Source organism: Leopardus geoffroyi, chromosome A2 (assembly GCF_018350155.1).
Source record: "Leopardus geoffroyi isolate Oge1 chromosome A2, O.geoffroyi_Oge1_pat1.0, whole genome shotgun sequence".
Classification (NCBI taxonomy): Eukaryota; Metazoa; Chordata; class Mammalia; order Carnivora; family Felidae; genus Leopardus; species Leopardus geoffroyi.
Window position 1 is genome coordinate 76,069,728 of NC_059331.1, and position 20,897 is coordinate 76,090,624.

Below are 20,897 nucleotides of genomic sequence, written 5' to 3' on the forward strand. Positions count from 1 at the left end.
TATAACTACAGAATACAACACACAGTCATTCTCTCAAGGAGCTCAGTTCCATAATAAAGAGAACATTCTGATTAGAGTATAATAATAGCTATTTTTTAATGAGAATTCCTGGTGCAATAGGCACTTATGACGCACTTCATGCATTTCTTGTTATGTTATGCCTCTGTATGGGTGGAAAGGGAGTGTGATGGCTATCAATTGTACCCCACCCCCAGATGTTACTCTAACCATGTCCTGAAATGGCTGGTTTGACTTATTTAAGTATTGGAATGAATGAAATGGAATTCATGTCCATTTAGCTCCATGGCTGCCAGATAATGAGCTAGATGTTGTGTGTGTCCAGAAACTCATGTGATCATCACGAAAGTCCTGCAAATAAACCTATGTCATGGAAGAAAGAATTGATGTTTGGAAAGAAACAGAAATGTTTCCAAACAAATAGTCCATGGTGTTTCTTTTTTTAAATTTTTTTTTAACGTTTATTTATTTTTGAGACAGAGAGAGACAGAGCATGAACAGGGAGGGGCAGAGAGAGAGGGAGACACAGAATCCAAAACAGGCTCCAGGCTCTGAGCGGTCAGCACAGAGCCTGGCGTAGGGCTCGAACTCACGGACCACGAGATCGTGACCTGAGCCGAAGTCAGACGCTCAACCGACTGAGCCACCCAGGCGCCCCTGCCCATGGTGTTTCAATTGCACTGTTAGGTCACTTTAAATATTCTTGGTGAAGGTTAACTTTACAAGAATACACTGTGGCACTTGTGGGCAAATACGGGTTGTCCCACACCTGCTCCCCAGGCCAGTATACTGGTCAAGACAGTATGAGGGTCACACAAGAAGCCATGGTCAACGGGTCACAGTGGAAGAGTTCCTTTCTGGGCAGTCTGCCCCAGGACTCTTCCTGCAAGTGGAGAGGAAAGACTAAGAAAATCTTCTCTGTTTTGTGAACTGGTTTTAACAAAAAGTGTCATAGGTCAACTACATGGAGAACGCTCAAAATCCCACAGCCAGACTTCAGTAAACAAACAAAATATGCAATGAGAGTGATGCTTTGGAAATTTGTCTCTGGCACAGTTTTTTCCCCAAATACATCATGTCACCTGGAGTCCTTCTTTTGTTCAGGCTAAACCATGACATATAGCAGCTGTAGAAGGAGATAGTGGCTTTGGCCAGCATAAGCTCCCGTTTTGAGTGAATCATGAGATAGTTAAGCTTAAAAGTCAGATTTAGTTGATAAAGAAAGTGATTGTCTAAATTTCCAAATCTCCTGTTTATAGATTGGTGGGTAAGCCTGGTAAACTAGGAACACAGGATTTTACCAGAGGGGCTAGATGGAGATAAGGGGAGATGTGGTGTCATCAAGGTTAGCGTGTAGGCTGAGAGAAAGGGCTAGTTCTGATGGCCAGGATGTGGTATTCAATGGTGAGGAGAGAGGAAGTGAAAGTTCCTTTTGGTTCCCTTGTCTCTGAGGGTCTTATCCCAGAGAGGATAGAAACTTCTTCAACAGAAACCCAAAACTGGGGTGCCTGGGTGGCTCGGTCAGTTGTCTGACTCTTGATATTGACTAAGGTCATGATCTTTTGGTCATCAGATAAAGGCCTGAGTCCAGTTCTGCATTGACAGCGGTGAGCCTGCTTGGGATTCTTTCTCCCCCTCTCTCTCTCTGCCCCTCCCTCAAAAACAAATAAATAAACTTAAAAAAAAATCCTAGACACACGGAGGGAACTTCTGAGAACATCTGGCTAATGTCAAGCTTCTGGAACACGGCCCTGGAGGAACATCACCAACAGTGGAGACATCGGCACAGACCAGCCCAAACCAGCCCTGACTGTCCCCATGGGCTGCACAGGTGGGAGATCCATAACGCTTCTTAGCATCTCTGAGAGGGTCAGGGTGCTGAGGGGACCACAGGAGGCAGCAGCCAGGCTTTGGATGAGAAGCTGAGGTGGGAGCTTTGCATCCCAAGGTGTGCTGTGAGTCGGTAGGGGTGGGTTCGGGGCTGGTAACTGCATAGGACAATGCAGAGGGAGAGTCTGAATCCAGAGAGCGGGGCCAAGGGCTGGAAGAGGGCGGCAGGGGGACTGTGAGAACTAACGCTCCTCCCGGGTGCAGTGATGGCATCCTGGGGTGAGCAGGAGGCAGGGAGACAGAAGGATGAGGAAGGGGACAAAGGAGACAGAACTAGCCTGAAAGGGGCTGTTCTAAACCAGAGGAAACTATTTTCTTTTTTTTTTTTTAATTTTTAGCATTTATTTATTATTGAGAGACAGAGAGAGACAGAGCATAAGCATGGGAGGGGCAGAGAGAAGAGAAGACAGAGAATCCAAAGGAGGCTCCAGCCTCTGAGATGTCAGCACAGAGCCCGATGCGGTGCTCAAGCTCACAAACTGCGAGATCATGACCTGAGCCGAAGTCGGACGCTTAACCGACCGAGCCACCCAGGCACCCCGAGGAAACTATTTTCAATTGGTAAGTTTAGTGCCTCTTCCAACATCAGGAGGAAGAGATGACACATGTGAGTTCAACAATGACAACGCTCCCGTCCCCTGCCACACACCAGAGATGTAGCCTGGGTTTGCTCTAACCACTGCGCCCTGCTCAAGGTGCCTGCGTGAAGGGGGAGCGGGCACCATTGGGGACCACAATCCATCCCGAGCCCTCCCCGCCCTGTACCTGGAGCAGGGCTGTGCGAGCCTGGAAAAAGTGCCTTTTTCTAATTTTCTGCCTAGCTTGTGCCGTGTTTTAATTAGTAAAAAGGAGGCTTCTGTGCTATGGGAGACCCTGTTCAGGAGGAAGTAACTACATAGAGTGGTGTGGACAAGGTACAGAGTTTTCAAAACAACTTAGTCCATGAAGCTTCCTGAGCTGAAAAAGATAAACTAGTCTCCAAAAAGAATCGTCAAAGAACCAACAAAAATACTGTTGTTTGAATCTAGGAACCAAATTTTACCTTTCAGAGCCTTGAGAAAATAGTCATAGGGAATGTAGTAAAACAACAACAACCACAAAAGCCTGCATTTGCATAGACCCTGGTAACCCAGGGGGGTGCAGTGAGAGGAGGAGGTGAGCTGGAGCTTCTCCAGAACCTTCTTCTGTGGAGCAGAGAAGGGACGGTGTGAGGTTATGAGATTAGAAATCCAAATGCTTAGCGTGCAGCCTGGAGGAAGGACTTGGTAGTAATTATCAGTATTTCTTGTAATTTTCACTTCTGCCTCCATGTCTTAGAAGGAAATAATTGGGACATTTACACACAAAAACCTTCCTTCATTCATTTTGTAATATTACTATCTGCACAAGATATACCTGTGTCTCTGTCTCTGTCTCCATCTCAATCTCTATCTACGTATCTGTGTCTATGTCATTATCTCTATCTCTATTTTTCTCTATCTCATCTCTAGCTCTAGCTCTATCTTTCCCTCTATCTCTATCACTATCATCTATATCTATCCATTTACCACCCCCCCCCCCATCAATCTAACTATCTGGAAATGGGCTGGTGGGATTGCTGTTGCCACAACCTGACCAATATTCCCCAGACAAATCAGAAACCTTATTAGAATTTGCATGGAAGGGTGGCCCCTGCTTGACCGCTATTTTCTTCCCTGACACCAGCTGTCACACACACCTAACACTGACCTGAAGCTTCTGGAAAGTAGGGTTCTCGGGTCTCCATCTTGTCCTTGGAGGGAAAGCCTGGATAGACAAGATGACCAGTTACAAGCAGTCATCTGTCCTTTTTCTGGGCTAATGAGCTTCTTCTTCGTTCTGTTCAGATTGTGTGAGAATCTTAAGAAATTATTTAATGCTTCCTATCAATATTTGGAGAAAAGTCTGCTCTATTCTCTCTCTCTCTCTCTCTCTCTCTGTCTCACTGGTTAGTCATCAAAATGACACGACTGGAAATATCTATGTACACAGTAAAACAAAAGATAAATACAATATGTACAGTACTCAACATTGTATCTGTTAACTTAGCCGTTAATTGGTACCAACAAAAATGAATCAGACTTTAGAGCATCGGATACACATTTGGTCTCTTATGACACCCGCTCAGAGACAGAAGAAAGCAATAAATTGGCAGCACTGAGACACCCTGTCTCCTCCACTGTGATTCTTTTTTACAAAGTCCACAGAACAGAGTAGATGGAGCCACAGACAAATGGGTACAAAGTATGAGAGGAGCCAGGAAGTCGGCCCCAAGTCCTCTCTTCAGTTCTGGTCCTTTTGCACGTGGGCAACCTCAGCCCCCGTCCCAGCCTCAGCCTCAGCCCCGCCCCGTGCTCCCTGACAGGTACCTCAGTTCTAGAATCAAGAGGAAAAGAAGCAGACGGCCACCAGGTGCACCTGCAGGATGGCAGCCTCCTGCGCCAGCTTCCCGTTGCCCAGATTGCCTCCTGATGACAGCCGCTGTCTGGGCTTGTGGAGAACAGCCGAGTGCGTCAGGGACCCCCAGCAATTTGTCCTGAGGTTTCCAGGGAGTATGGGTGACACAGGCTGCATGACGAGGGGACTGGGATGGAGGGAAGGCAGGCGACTGCGGTCCCAGACGGGACTCGAGGGCCGGGTGCTGCGCCACACGAAGGCAGACGAAGGCTGGTGCTGCTGGGATACAAGTGCCCGGAGGAGCACCCTTGTGTGTGGTTCTGTGACATCGCCAGGGTCTGCGCGTGCCTGGTCGGTAATGCAGCCTCGGAACCCACTCGCTGAACGCGTGTGTGAATAGATGAATCTTAGGGAGCAGTACTGAGCAAGCACATTCAGGGTACTTCCTGTGATGAATCCTCAACCGTGCATTCTAGAGCCTTGAGATAAATACAGACGCACAGACACATACATACCTGTGTGCACATACATGTAGGCACATTATTATTACAGAGTGGTATGTAATCTATTATGTTCTCATAAGTGTATATGGAAGAAATAGTCCCCTGTTTAAGAACGTGGGTTCCAGATACGGCACATGCACACCATGGTGGACTATACAGGTGTAAAATAGATGTGAGATGCAGGGTTAATTGCAATTTATGTCCTAGCAAGTCGCAATTGGAAACTGAAATTTACCAATAGTACCATTTACAACAGCAACAACAACAATCTCAACGAACATATATAATACATAGAGAAAAATTTATCCAAAAATATGAAGGATTCTTACGCTGAAAGCAATAAGACTTTAATGACAGAAGCCGAAGAAGAACTAAATAAATGGAGAGATATACCATGTCCATAGATTGGAAAACTCAACATATTTTAGATGTCAAACATTCCTCAAACAGATAAGTAGATTCAATATAATCCCAATGAAAATCCCAGGAGGACTATTCATGGAAATCACTAAACTGGTTGCAAATTTCATATTGGAAAGCAAAGGACATAGCATTGCCAAACTGGTTTTAAAAAGAGATCTAACACTATTAAGACTCAATGATCAAGACAGTGGGGTTTGGGTAAAAGCATAAATGGAAAGATAAGAGGAACAGAATCCAGAAGTAGGACAACACATAAATGGTTACCTAATTTCTAACAGTGTGTCAAGGAAATCCAATGAACAAAGAATTGACTTTTCAACAAATGGTACCGGAACAAATGTTCATCTATCTGGGGAAAAAAACCTCAATCGATGTGAAACATCACATACACAAACTAGTTAAAAATGGATTCTAGTCATAAATGTATAACCTAAAAAATAAAACTTCTAGATGAAAATACAGGAGAAAATCTTTGTGACCTTGGGTAAGGCAAGGGTTTCTCATATAGGACACCAAGAGCAAGGTCATAAAAGAAACATTTGATAAATTGGACTTTCTAAAAATTAACATTTCTGCTCTTTGCAATACTATACATAGAAGGAAAATGGAAAATTGCAAGAAAATGAAATGAAAATCCACAGATTAGAAGAAAATATTTTCTACTTTAAAAAATTTTTTAATGTTTATTTTTTGAGAGAGATGGAGAGCACGTGCAGGGAAGGGACAACGAGAGAAAGGGGCAGAGGATCTGAAGCAGTCTCTGTGCTGACAGCAGAGACCCCAACGTGGGGCTCAAACCCATGAACCATGAGGTCACGACCTGAGTGAAGGCAGATGCTTAACCGACTGAGCCACCCAGGCGCCCCTAGAAGAAAATATTTTCAAAAGACATATCAGAAAAGACTGGTGTCCAGAATATGGAGAGAAATATCACAACTCAATACTAAGAAAAGAAGCCCAATTAAAAAATGGGAAAGAGAAATAGTAGAATGTGGGCAGAAGTCACCTAAAATCTCTTCTGTTCTGTTGCTGATAGAATTTTAATATAAAGAAAATACAAAAAAAAAAAAAAATTGAAAAGAGGACCTGTATGTGATCAGAGACATAGAGAGCTGGGAATGCACAGTTCCCATCTTACAATAACAACCAAAAAAGGCAGGACAAACTGAAATTTAATGACTGAACCCATTAGAGAAGTGAGGTTGCAGGGTGCTTGACATACTCAAACATTGGAGACAGACGGACACTTGCAGAGAGACACAGGATGTGAGTATTTGCTGACCTTAAACAGATGTCCAACATACTCACTTGGTCACGGGATTCACGTAGAATTTATTAACGAAATAGTGAGAGCTGAGTATAGACTAGTGGGGAGTGGGAATGCTTGAGAACATAACCAGGGTATTTCCCAGCACCTCTTAAGATTCTTCTCCAGGAAGCCCACAAAACTCTTGCAGGGAAGGCCAGGGACAATCCACACAAAGCCTCCCCCTTGGTGCTGCAGGAGGAAAACAGCAACTACCACTGAAATCCACCCAGACCCCATCCACCCCGTTACCCCTGGAGACAAGAGGTGACTTCATCTGCAGGGGAGGTGCCGGTGGAATCTGCTGCGGTTGAGGGAAGGCAAAGGAGGCGACCACCAAAGCTTTGGCCGGAACATCTCCCCTATGTCCCAAGGTAACAAGATGTCAACTGCAGAATGATAGGCATCAAAATCAAACCCATGGCCTGAAGTAGGGGGGCACCCACGGCATCTGGGGGAGGGGGAAGAAGGATTTAAAATGTTTTATTTCTGAATCCTTGGATTGTACTCCTGAAACCAATATTGCACTGTGCGTTACTAACTGAAATTTAAATAAAAATTTAAAAAAAAAGAAAATGTCCCATCTCAGGAATAGAGGCAGGAATTCGTACGAAGGCCACGTCCTTAAGATCCAGCTTCACTGTATCTGCTTAAAAGTGAGACTTAATAAAAATACCAGAGAATGTGTCCTTTCCTGACCTTTCACCCCCATGACAGCAAACCTTGAGTAAAAGTAACCACGGAATAGAGCTGAGAGAGAGCCAGAGATAGACTTTCTCTGGGGAGCAGAACAACGGAAGCCTCGAAGACAAGCGAAGGGACCAAGGCAAAGCACAACTAAAGAATTTTTAAGTGTCTGGACTCTGGCAACAACACATTTCAACCCTGATAATTTAGCGACAACCAACTCCAGATCCGGTCTAACTCCTGCCTAGTTAACCCAAACCCCCACACTAAAGGCCGAGCAGAAGGAAAGGTGTGCTAGTTTTCAAGCACAAAACGTATTTACCTCAGTGTCCACTCTACCACGCAACGTGGCCAGCTTCCAACCAAACACTCGGAGGCATACAGCAAGTTAAGAGGAAACACAGTGTGAGGGCCCAGAGCGGTCACCAGACCCAGACTGAGACATACTACAGATAGATGGTGGAAGTATCAGGAATTTAAAATAACTATGATTAATATGTTCAAGGCTCTAATCCAATAGAGAGATGGACAATATGGAAGATCAAACGGGTAAATTCACCGAAAATTTTGGAAAGTCCCAAATGGAAACTATGGGAAAGAACCAAAAGGAAAAGCAAAACTAAAAACCACAGCAACAGAAATGAAGAATGCTCTGAGAGGCTTACCAGTGGATATAAGAGATGTAAGGAGAGAATTAGAGAATTAGATAAATATAGGACACTGGAAATTACCCAAACTGCAATCTGCAATGGAAGGACGAAAGAGACAGAGAGACAGAGAGACAGAGAGACAGAGAGAGAGAGGAAGCAGATAATCAAAACTCACAGAAGAGAACTCAAAGAACTGCCCCCCTCTCTCTCCCTCTCCCACTCTCTGTGTTAAACCATAAAGGACTTTAGTCCTTTAACAAGCAAATGGCTTCTTTACACCAATATCATTGGACGGTAACAATCACCCAGCGGTCAGAGAAATCTGCTGATAAAGTGGGTTAATAGCCCTGTTTTGCAGGACTTTTGGGATAAATATTGTGGGTTCTTAGCTGTGTGCTCAGAACGCCCCTTCCTCTTACGGCAACAGCCACCAGATCTGCGCGGTGATCAGCCCGTATTCAACCACCTCTCCTGACAAGTGCTGGCAGAACGTGGCTCCTGTCCCGGCTGGTCCTGGTGGCCTCCCTTGGCAGCTGTGAGTGGCTTTACCCACGGGGCGTTTCACTCAGTAAAGAAAGCTGATGTTAAGCATGGACAATCTAGTCAGCAGAAGGCCGCCCACATGGTCATTCAAACTAACCTGACAGATTCCACCATGACCTTGAATTCTTCAGGAAGAAAATGTAAATCTTAGACCCCAACTTTTCCATTAATAGAGAACAAATGTGTGCTATTTTAGTGAATGTCAAAATTTCGCTAATTGTTGCTTCTGTTTCTCTTTTAGATACAAATGGCGACATTTTAATAACACATCTCATACCATCCATTACCAAGAAAAAGGACACACAGCATTTTTATTTATTTATTTTTTGTTTATTTTTATTCTTGACATAGAGACTGAGTGTGAGTGGAGGAGGGGCAGAGAGAGAGAGAGGGAGACACAGAATCCAAAGCAGGCTCCACGCTCGGAGCTGTCAGCACGGAGCCGGATGCAGGGCTTAAACTTGTGAACCACGAGATCATAACCTGAGCCAAAGTCGGATGCTTAACTTACTGAGCCACCCAGATGCCCCAAGAATCACAGCATTTTTAGAATGCCACATAACAGGTGTCTTAAAGATGAATGTATAATAGGGGTGCCTGGGTGGCTCATTCGGTTAAGTGGCCGACTTCGGCTCAGGTCATGATCTCACGGTTGGTGAGTTCGAGCCCCGCGTCGGGCTCTGTGCTGACAGCTCGGAGCCTGGAGCCTGCTTCGGATTCTGTGTCTCCCTGTCTCTCTCTGCCCCTCCCCTGCTCATGCTCTGTCTCTCTCTGTCTCTCAATAATAAATAAAAACGTTAAAAAAATTAAAAAAAAAAAACGAATGTGTGATATACACTAGTATCGAATGATGTCAGACCAGCCTCTAAAACACATTCTGTGTATTTCCTCAAGTGAAAATGTACAGGAACAAGGTGTTAGTGAGGAAAGATGCGAAGCCAGGAAAGGACAGAGGGATTTGCCAGGGAGTCTGAGGATACACCGAGTTAATGAGGCAGGTGCTGGGCTGTATGACTGCATCTGCTGGGATCCACTGTATGGAAATGCGCCACTGACACTGAACAGAAGCCCTCCCACTATGCCACACCCCCGAAAACATATACCCGCGCCTTTCTAGCTCCCAAGGACCTGGCCACTGTCTCTACAGGACTTGTCTCCTGCATCTGTGTCCTCAGCAAGGTCTGAGCTAGGAGCCCAAGGACGCAATCTGTGATGTTTCTTTCAGTTAGGTCACTCGATTCTTATCACTGTTGGGGACTGAATGGCTTTTGTAAGTGTCCTGAAGTTTCCACTTCTCCATCTATAAGAAGCTTCCTGGGGAGGAAGCCATATCCAGTGTGCAAAATGGTTTGCTGGCTTTGAATGAATAATGAATGAATGAATGAATGAATGAATAGGAGAATGATGAAAACCACAAGGTCTTTGTTGTTTTCTTTCTTTTTTTGGGAATGAGAGAGAGAGAGAGAGAGAGAGAGAGAGAGAGAGAGAGAGATAGCATGAGCAGGGGAAGGACAGAGAGAGAAGGAGACACAGGACCCAAAGCACACTCCAGGCTTCTAGCTGTCAGCACAGAGCCTGATGCAGGGCTCGAACTCATGAACCTCGAGATCATGACCTGAGCCCAAGTCAGATGCTTAACCAACTGAGCCACCCAGGGGCCCCCATAAGGCCTTTGGAGTGATAAAAACCTGGATTTGAATTCCTGCTCAGCCACTTAACTGACAGCACGATCCAGGAACGTTACCAAATCTTTCTCATAGGGTTGCTGGGGACCGAAGGAGGTTCCACACAGGACAGTGCGAGCACAGGGTCAGCACATCACAGCATCCTTTACAACCCATTACAACCATTACAACCGAACGGCTTCCCTGAGCCATTTCAGCTAACACAGGAGCTCAGGGACTCATTAAAAGTCACATCTGACATTGTTCTTCAAACAATAAAATACACGTCATTTTGAAATGCTAAGAATTGTGGATATGGAAAGAGTTGAGGATAAGAGTCGAGGATAATAAATCAAAGATATTTCTTCTCCAAGATTTTTGTTCATTCACAGCAGAGTATAGTAACATCATAGCATCTAAAGAAATAACTATAGTAATTGTTAATATTTCCTCAAATTTGTAAACTTTCTACAAACTACCCATATATAAAATGCACCTACTTCTGCATAATGTGGTGGGATTATTATCTCATTTGTTATTATAGAGTAGTAAGGCTTTTCTTCCAATTCTCAGGATAGCCATTAAGCTCCCACACTCTTGCAAAATATGATGTAAAATCTAAACTTCAGAGTGAAACAGAGCTTAAGGGTAGGTGTGTTTGAAGCAAAACCTAAAGGAAAAAGTGAAGTTATTGCCTCCTGAAGGAAGATAATGTTGAGTTATGACAACATGGGTGTTTTGGTGAGGTTCTGGAATCCAGTAGCTCTATATCCCAGGAACATAATAAAATAACACTGAGACGGATCTTAATGACAAGGCCATTCCTCCCCCGTACTTTACTCTGATGAATAAGGCCTCCACTGCCTCCCCAGTCCTGACTCAAGACCCCTCTTTGAGAAAATTCTGAGTACTCACCGGCAATGCCAACACTGCATAATTCTGTGCATCTTTGGCTTGGGTTTGTAGGTTGACTATACTCCTTTCTTGTCTCTTCACTGTTTTTCTGTCCACTTCAACTTGTTCAAGTGCCTCTGATTTCTCTCCTTTGCTTTTTAAATAATTAATTAATTAATTTTTGAGACAGAGAGAGAGTATGTGCACGTTCATGTGAGCAGGGGATAGGCAGAGAAGGAGGGAAAGAATCCCAAGCAGGTTCCACACTGTCAGCACAGAGCCTGACAGGGGGCTTGAACTCATGAACTGTGAGATCAAGACCTGGGTCGAAATCAAGAGTTGGGCACTTAACCAGTTGAGCCACCCAAGCGCCCCTCTTTCCTTTGCTTTTTAAATGAAGATACCAAAATTAGAATGTCTCAGGATCAAGTTTTTTTTTTAACTAACTGTGGGGAATAAGTTTAGGAATTCCCTGAGCTTGGACCAATGGGTTAACAAGACTTAGAGCAGAAAGCAGCCACAGGATGGAAGTGTCCAGAAGAGATAAATGGGTAAACAGGGCGATAGACCTCCACAGCAGGGTGAACTTGCCTGGAGCTAATTAGCAAAAAAAAAAAAAAAAAAAAAAAAAAAGTGCCTTGTTGACCCTGAGGTAGCATGCTCGATCTGTCTTATCCAGTAGGTAAGTTAACATAAACAGACAGGGTGCCTGCTGCCTGCTGTAAACAGTCATCTGCACAGCACCAGGATTTTGTTTTGTATTGACCCAAACCCGTAACACCACATATCTTTGAAACCTCCTTTCTCTCACACACGAGTTAATGATCACTGTTTTATTGTCTCTTTCTGCACGTAACCCTTCTGATCCTGATAAATACAGAGCAAGGACCCTTACTCAGGGCTCTTGTCTCCTCCCAGACATTAGCTTCTCTCACATTTAATTCTGCATTCACTCTCTTGCTGGACAGAGAGAGAATTCTAGACTCAAAGTCTGCGACAACTGAACACCACACAGAACAGTGCACATAGGTTGCAAGCTGTCTAGGGGTTCCTTGGAGAAAGCCATAGTGCACTGGTTCCAACAAAAAATAGAGCCCCTGAGATGAATCCTATATGGCTCAATCAAGATCACAAGCAAGACAAGCCCAACTCCTCCTTGGACACACATAAGAAAGACGTAAAATCTTCTACCTGATAATCAATTATGTGTTCAAATCCAATGAAGACACCTGCTCCTATGCCTGCTAGGATCTTACTCTGTCACACAGGCAGAAGGACCTGTAAGAAAACCTTCTTTATCACTAACCCTCAACTCCTTTCTCACTTGAGCAGCCACAGCAGACACTGCCCTGCTCTTAATCACAGGTTTCTAAGCTGTTGGAACAGGAAGGTCCCTTTGGACAACTTGGCCCAATGCCCACACAACAAATGGGCATATGGGAGCCCAAAGATGGCAGATACCTTGTCCGAAGCTAGTTAACCACAGAGGTGGGGCTACACCTGCATATCTAAAGATCACAGAACAGCTTCTAAGAGGCTTCTTCTGTCAACATCTCAGACAACTGAGTTTGTTTTCAAACTTTAGTGTTAATAAGAAATCCATTTTTCCATGGGAGATAGAATTCTACAAATTTTTTCTTTTATTCCAGGAGAATATTGTCATCATAGAAATTATTTTCTCATTGTGCATTGCATGGTAAAGATTTGTGTTGCCAAATGGTAACCGTGGCTGCTAAAAAATGGAGACCATTGTTCACATTACTCAAGTATATGTCTGTTGGCATATTTGCATTTTCAGTTACCAAAGTGAATACTCTTTCAGAAGTACAATCCAAAATTGCTAACGGAGCAGACTTGGTGTTTGTGAGAACAGAAGGGCTTTTCCTTTGATGTGGTGTCTGAGCAGTTTCACACACTTGAACACCTGGAAATCAAAATGTCTTAATTCTCTGAACACTTTTCCTGGTAATTTATAAAAGTCCTTGGTAGACCACTGGTCCCTATCTCTTCTTTTTTTCTTTCCTTTTTTCTTTCTCTTTTCTTTCTTTCCTTCACTTATTTCTTTCTTTCCTTTCCTTCTTTCCTTTACTTCTTTCCTTCACTTCTTCCTTCCTTCCTCCCTTCCTGTCTTTCTTTCTTTCTTTCTTTCTTTCTTCTTTCCCTCCCCTTTCTTTCTTTCTTTCTTTCTTTCTTTCTTTCTTTCTTTTTTTCTTTCTTATCATTTCCATTTTTTATCAGCACTTTTTCATGTCTACTGCCTCCAAAAAAAACCAGGTATTTGGGTCAATTAATCTGAGGAAAAATAAAATACCAGATGCCATGAAGCCTATATCCAAGGACTTCCAAGGGAACCCGGAAGATCAAATCTCCAGAACAAGGTTTCTACCTGCTGGTCATGCCATGAGGCTCAGAAGAAGGCTGACATCTTTTTAGAAGCTCTAACCAGTGTGATAACCTCTAACCAGGCTGGATCAAGATATCTGCAGAAGGAATTAGGCTCATAGTAACTCCTCCTGGTAAGTAACTTTGTTCTATTTGGATCCTGTGAATGAAAAACTGACAGAATTTTTTTTTAGAAAAAAACAATGTAGGATCACATCAACATATGGACAGCAATTTTGTAGCTACTGGTCACTCTATATGGAAACAAAACTACTTGTAGACAGCTTATTTTCCTCCCTGCTTATAAGAAGGTTGAAATTCTACCTTTAGGAAACACACCTCATAAAAGGATAGTTTCAGTATTGAAATTAAAATATGTGTGTAAAACATTGCTGTACATTGTTAGTTCAAGAAGATTTTCTTGTAGACCCCGTTTTAAGTGAGAAACACTTTAAGTACCTCTGATGCTCCGTTCTTAATGAAGAGTGCTCCTTTCTCTACCAACCTGCAAAGCCTGTATGATGACTTCTGGTCTCATCTTCAAGAGCAGTACAATGAAATTTAGGTCTTAACAGGAAATGACCAAAGAACATCAATAAATCCCACTTACTCTTTTATTTTGTCCCACTTATTCTTTATTCCAGCTTCTTAGAGGGTAGGCTGAGACTAGCCAAAATTTGTGCTCTCATGGCTCCTGTGATATTGCCTAGAGATGGACCAGTGGAATGGAACTTGCGAGCTCAGTAAACCATTTCAGCTCTGGAATCCATGAAAAGAATCTGTCTGCATGGTTTTACAATCTCGTGTGTTCATTTATTGTCTCAACAGGCATTATTGAAGACAGTTTCTACATTCGATGCTAGAGATAGAAGGTGTGTAAGGCACAGTCCCCACACTCCAAAAAGCTTGTAGTTTAGTGGACAAGTAGTCTACATTGTGGCTTGTCGGGCCCCTTGTTTTTCAGCCTGTGGCCGTCAGAGACACAGAATGTCTTAGGTTCATGAGCTCTTTTGCTTTCTTAATTTATGTACTACTTATTGCTTATCAAATTCATACATTTTGTTTAGTGGAAGATTGGATAAAGGGGCCCCAAACCATCCCATTACAGAGAATAATAATATTAGCAAGTATTTATTGAGGGCCAGATACCACGTTGAATAGTTTCAGTGCCTTATCTCAATCCTCAACAGCCCTGCCCAGAAGACCCTCTTTTTCCACTTTCACAAGAAAAACAAAAACAAAAACAAAAACAAAAAACCTGAGGCTTAGGGGTGTCTGGCTGGCTCAGTCGGCTAAGCACCTGACTTCAGCTCAAGTCATGATCTTGGGGTCCTTGGGTTCAAGCCCCGCATCAGGCTCTATGCTGACAGCTCAGAGCCTGGAGCCTGCTTTGGATTCTGTCTCCCTCTCTCTCTGACCCTCTCCCACTCGTGCTCTGTCTCTCTCCTTCAAGAATAAATATACATTAAAAAAAAGAACCTGAGGCTCAGAGAAGTTCAGTTATTTACTTAAAGTCACATGACGAGTTACTGTGGCAAAGTTTGAGACCCAATGGAGACTTAACCATTCCAAAGGGTCTGGTGTAGACCATTAAGTAATATTGGAAAGATTAAGCCATATTTTAAATTCTAAATATTTACTCCTCTGAGCCTAACCTTTTCAATCAACTCTTTAGTTGAATGCTTAATAGTAAAGGCTTATTATTTGTATTACTGCTCATGCAGAAAACAATGCTTCTTAAAAAACAATGCACTAAAATAGTCCCTCTCCCCCCAAAAAGATCATGTCAGACTTGTTGAATATGCATTTATTGAATTCTCACAGTGTGATTCTTAGAGTGTTTCTGTAAAATGACAAGTTCTTTGGGACACCTGGGTGGCTCAGTTAAGCGTCTGACTGTTGGTTTCCGCTCAGGTCGTGATTTCCGCATTCCTGAGATGGAGCCCCTTATTGGGCTCTGCCCTGACGGCAGGGAGCTTGCCTGGGATTCTCTCTCTCTGTCTCTTTCTGCCCCTCCCCTGCCCCCACTGGCACACATGCTCTCTCTCTCTCTCTCTCTCTCTCTCTTTCTCTCTCAAAATAAACAAACTTAAAAAAAAACCCGACAAATTCTTTTGACACCATTGCATTCAGTCTTCTTTTTCCGCATCGGCATCAAGTGCACCGGAAACACTGACTCTGGCAGACGAGCTGGAGCAGGTGACCTACACGCAGGACTCGGCCGCATGACCCACAGCTGCCTTTTCACTCAGGCCGGGACAGTGGCAGAAAGACCAGACCAGACAGGATCCCCTGATGAGCAGCTCAGGATTTTACATCAGTGCTCTGGAAACGGTATATATATAGATATCTATATCTATATCTATATCTATGTCTATATCTATCTATATACCTATATATACAATATATATAAATATATACCTATGTTATATACATAGGTATATATATAGGTATATATATTCAATATATATAATATAGGTATATCAACATATATATCAATATATATTGATTATATACATATAATCAAGTCTAAAGAGGGGTCTCAGCATAATAGGTTAAGAGATCATCATTAAGATTTCAGACTCTGGGACAACTCATCTGGTCTACCTTCAGTGGGAATGGGATTCTGGAAAGAACTTACTTTACAATCAAACCAGGTACCCACCCCGAGTACATAGAAACAACAACAACAAATATCTGTAAAAAGATTAACTTTTATTTATTAAATATTCAAATATGCTATTTCTATTTTTGTTCCTCTTTGAACATTATAGAAATAGTATCTGTAAATTACACTCCAGGAAAAGAACTGGTCTGATACATGAAAACCTCTTTTTTTTTTTTTTTCAACGTTTATTCATTCTTGGGACAGAGAGAGACAGAGCATGAACGGGGGAGGGGCAGAGAGAGAGGGAGACACAGAATCGGAAACAGGCTCCAGGCTCTGAGCCATCAGCCCAGAGCCTGACGCGGGGCTCGAACTCACGGACCGCGAGATCGTGACCTGGCTGAAGTCGGATGCTTAACCGACTGCGCCACCCAGGCGCCCCTACATGAAAACCTCTTAAGAAAAGAGGTTTAGAGGATTCAGCAAAACACTGAGGAAAGGTAAAACCATACTCTCCAACCCGGGTGAGGGAGGTGGAAAGACAGAACCCAGCTGCCCAGGCAGAAAGGGGTCAGTTCACCCATTCTTGACTGCGTTCATATCTAATGTGATTTGGCTTGAGATTCATCTTTGTTTAATGTTAGCAGGGCCTGTTTTTACATATTTATTTAAATACTGAAAAATATGGGCTCAGTTTAAAAGGGGCACAAAGGGAGATTTCTGTAAAAGGTTTTCAGACAGTGGGCTGGGTATGGCTGGGCCCACAAAGTGTTCGGTCCTGGCACACTGCTCAGGGTTACAGGTAAATATTCTTTCATTCTTCCATATATCGTAGGGAGGGGAGGCAGGTGATGCAGGGGCGGCAGGCTAGGTGCTGGTGCCGGCTCAGAATTCTAGGATTCAGTCCCAGTTTGGTCACAAATGGCAGCGGGATCCTTGGAGAGGTAGGTGACTGTGTCCCAGTCCTTGGGGGTAGTTGCCGCCTGAGCTTGTGTGGACGACATTGACAAGAAGCTAACTTGCTAGAGCAACTGGGGGTCCCTGAGGGGTGGGGATGTAAGGTCCCTGTGAGATTTTTGTGCTGAAAGGTTTATTTAAAAACTTTATATTTTATTTATTTGATTCCAAAAATACCAATGGAAAAGAAAGAACAAAAAATTACTTAACTTGTCCTTTGTCACAAGGTGATTCATATCAGGTATGGACACGTTTAACTGTGCAAACATATTCAAGAAGGTCATAAGCTGAGTTTGTTTTTTCTAAATTCAGACTAGTAAATGCGTTCATTCTTCATTAGTCTTAGAGATGCAATTTTGCTTGGATGAGGGAGAACATCTCACAGGGAGGTTTCTAGCTTAGCAGATCTAATCAAATACAATTTCCCAAGAATTTTCACAATGCTGGTAAAACACTGGAAAAATAAAAGAAATTATATATTTTGCTTCCCTTAGTGGTTGTGATCACAGATACAAGTGAATTCATAAATTGTGAAGCAAGTTTCTGGTTCTCTTTTTTTCCAAGTGACTACATACCCCCATGTAAATTCTAGCAATCCAATTAGATACTGATGACAGAGATATAATTCAGGAGGTTCTGAAAAATATGTTAAGAGGCCGTGGTGCAGAGAAAAATGTGAACTTTGAATCTGAATCTATCATGTTGTGTATAATCATCCTTTAGCAAGTAATTTTTGATTCACTGGTTATTGCTTTCTTAAAATTATAAAAATAATACATGTGCATTATGGAAAAAAAACTGGAAAAGAGAAAGAATAAAGAAAAAGTTAAAATATATAGGGACACTACGGTTAATATTTGCTAAATTCCCATCTATTCATTCTCTCAGTGTAAGAACCATCTCAAGGACTAAATGTTACAAGGACTAAATGAAATTAAATATGGAAATGACTACCACAAGGGTTGGGACATGGTCAGCCATCAGAAATAACACTTCTTCAGAATTCAAATTACCACCCACTGGAGTTCTTTATTAAAACAAGAGTGCAGAAAAATGTATTAATTACCATGTAGTCTGCAGATCACTTTAGACCAAATGGTCAGATTTGCAGAATACTTTTAATTCTAAGACTCATTGTTACCAGTTTGTAAATGATTAGAATGTTGTAAGCATTACCTCAAATATTGTTAGCCTGACTATGAGATGATTTCTCATTTTTCAGTAGAAATACCTGGATGTAAAAAAAGTGGGATGGTCTTGCAACTTGAATATATAAACGTATAATGATATAGTTATAAAGTCAAATATTCATTGATAATATTTTATCTTTATTAGATTATACTTACAAATTAAAAACGATATCATTATGAATATCGGTTGAGAAATACTCCTTCTTTTGCCCTTATATTCATTAAGAATTTTGTTCAGACTCTTCACATGCATCTAAAATGTACACTTTAGAGCAAAAAAAAAGTACTCATGGGCAATCTGTAATTGTCACGAAGGTGTTTGGTCTGAGAACAAGTTGATCACGACAGGTAAGTTTTCTGAGTTGACACATTTCCTTTTCGGATGGTGAAAGGGTGTGGTCAGAGAACCTGGGCTTTGGGCTCAGGCTGACCGGAGCTCTGGCTCCACCACTTACTGTTTATGTGAACTTGGGTAATTATTCTCTGGCTTCCGTTTCCTAATCCATAAGATGGGGTAACAGTATGTATTCAGAAAGAGTAGACCAGAATTAAATGAGAGACTGTGAATAAAGTACTTGGCACGTTGTCTTACACAAAATGGGTGCTGGATGGAGGTTGCCCCATTTCGAACCTAAAGGGAGAATTTTATCCACTATGGAGGGTGGTCTGTAGCCGATCCTACTGACAGAGCAGAAATTCTCCAGAGGCGTCAGGTGTACTTGTAACTGCTCCAATGGGAAGTTCCCTTGCTGTCCACGGATACACAAAAAACTTGAATTTAGAGGTTTTTGCTTCTGTTTAATGGACTTTTCTTCCCTTACTTGGCAGCAAAAATGAAATGAAAATGTGTTTTTTTTTAATCTTTGTAGTTCTAAGTACTTTAAACCTTAATCCTTGATCATAATTGATAGAAACTATAACAGGAACAAGTTTGGGCTTCATGCTTGTATGTAGTAGAAACACAATTACATGTCTAAAATATAGTTAGAATGTGGGGCGCCTGGGTGGCTCAGTTGGTTAAGCACCCGGCTTCGGCTCAGGTCATGATCTTGCGGTTTGTGAGTTCCAGCCCCACGTCAGACTCTGTGCTGACAGCTCAGAGCCTGGAGCCTGTTTCAGATTCTGTGTCTCCATCTCTCTCTGCCCCTCCCCGACTTGTGCTCTGTCTCTCTCTATCAAAAAAATAAATAAAAAAAAAAATATATAGTTAGAATGTACTTAGAAACATAGAGATATAGTTAGTACTTTTAAATATACTTAGAAATGTCGTTAATTTGAAATTCATATTTATATATGAAATACTTATAATTTATTTTTAATAAAAGTAAAATGAGAATAAAATAGAGAAACTTTCAATCAATATCAATAGGCAACTTTGAAATGCCACACTTATAAATATTGTGGTTGACATTTGATAAATTTATATAGAATTCATACAGCTTCATCATCATAAAATTATAAAACTCAGGCAATTAACCTCAAATTCTTTTTATTATATAAGGGTATCAAACAAGTTTATTTATTGTGTAAACAGGTTTCTATTTTATGCATAATGAAAATTATTGTGGCCATAAAAAACACTGTTAATAAATCTAAAAAAGAATGTTGAAAGAAAAAAAAAACATGTAAAATAATTACCCTAAAGACAAACACTAACCATATACGATCAAGTACACTATTAATGCTCAGTTAACTATCACATTGAGAAAGTTATGAGAGTTCAAGATTCCTTCTATCTGGAAAAGAATGAAACTTCCAGAATCTAGCTGAGGAAAAGGGACAGGAGGTAAACATCATGTCTCACCATCAAGAAATTTTCTTTACTGTGATGAGCCAGAAGTATTTCTATAAGAAAACCAAATTTCCTAACATGAAAACTAGATCTTTAATGTATTAAATGGGGGCTAAAATGAAGTAAATGTCATGTAAAATTTTAAAATTAAACTTTTTTCACATCATATGCTTTTAAAAATAAAAACAAAGTATATGGTTGGAGAAGTATGCAGTGCTTTACTATTACAACCAATGAAATACTATTTCTTACTACAAGCAAGATGTACAAAATTAAAACAACCACACTATGAGCTAATTCTATTTACCGCATGAGTAAAATCTCATCATTGCTTGCTTACTGATTTAGTACAGAACTCAGGAGCTTTGTGGCACAGGCAGAAATTCTCAAGATTTTTTTTTTCTTTTCTTCTCAAAGAAGGAATCCAGAAATCCAATTATGCTTAAGAAAATGCCCATAAAATTATTATTCCAAATGCAAAATAGCCCAAAAAGAAAATGAGTAAATAATTAGTGTTTCAGTTGGAAATCAAATTGGAAAGGGTTCTACTATTTATAATTTCAATCACTACATTAACATTAAATGTATAATTAGGTAACATTCCAGCATTCAAGTGACAGGCCCTTGAAACCCATGATGTTTTTTTTTATATGTTTTGATATTATGTCTACAAGAAACTCTGGAACCATAACTATTAACATTACAGCAGTTACATATAACGTTATTGAGCAGGTAAAAACAAAGAAACTTGTGGGTACGACAAGTTCAGCAGGCTTGTAGCGCAGATCCAAATTTGGGGGAGATGCTAAGCATTGAAGTATGGTGTCTTTTTAGTCATGTGTCAACTTCTAATGAAATTCCAATATAAAGTGTGCTTTCCGTGAATATTTCCTAAAGCAAAACAAAATTGTGACCAGTGCATTATTTGATAAGGTTAATATAAGAGAATTTCTGAAAATAATCAGTAAGTTTTTT

General features: G+C 41.5%; 1 gene segment (V, D, J or C); it reads left to right on the forward strand.

Annotated features, from left to right (window-relative positions):
• Positions 1-20,897, forward strand: part of LOC123606260 — a 43,515-nt gene that overhangs the window by 3,344 nt on the left and 19,274 nt on the right. Inside the window, 1 exon segment of the C gene segment in view lies at positions 16,726-16,785. Coding sequence covers positions 16,726-16,785 — 60 coding nt within the window.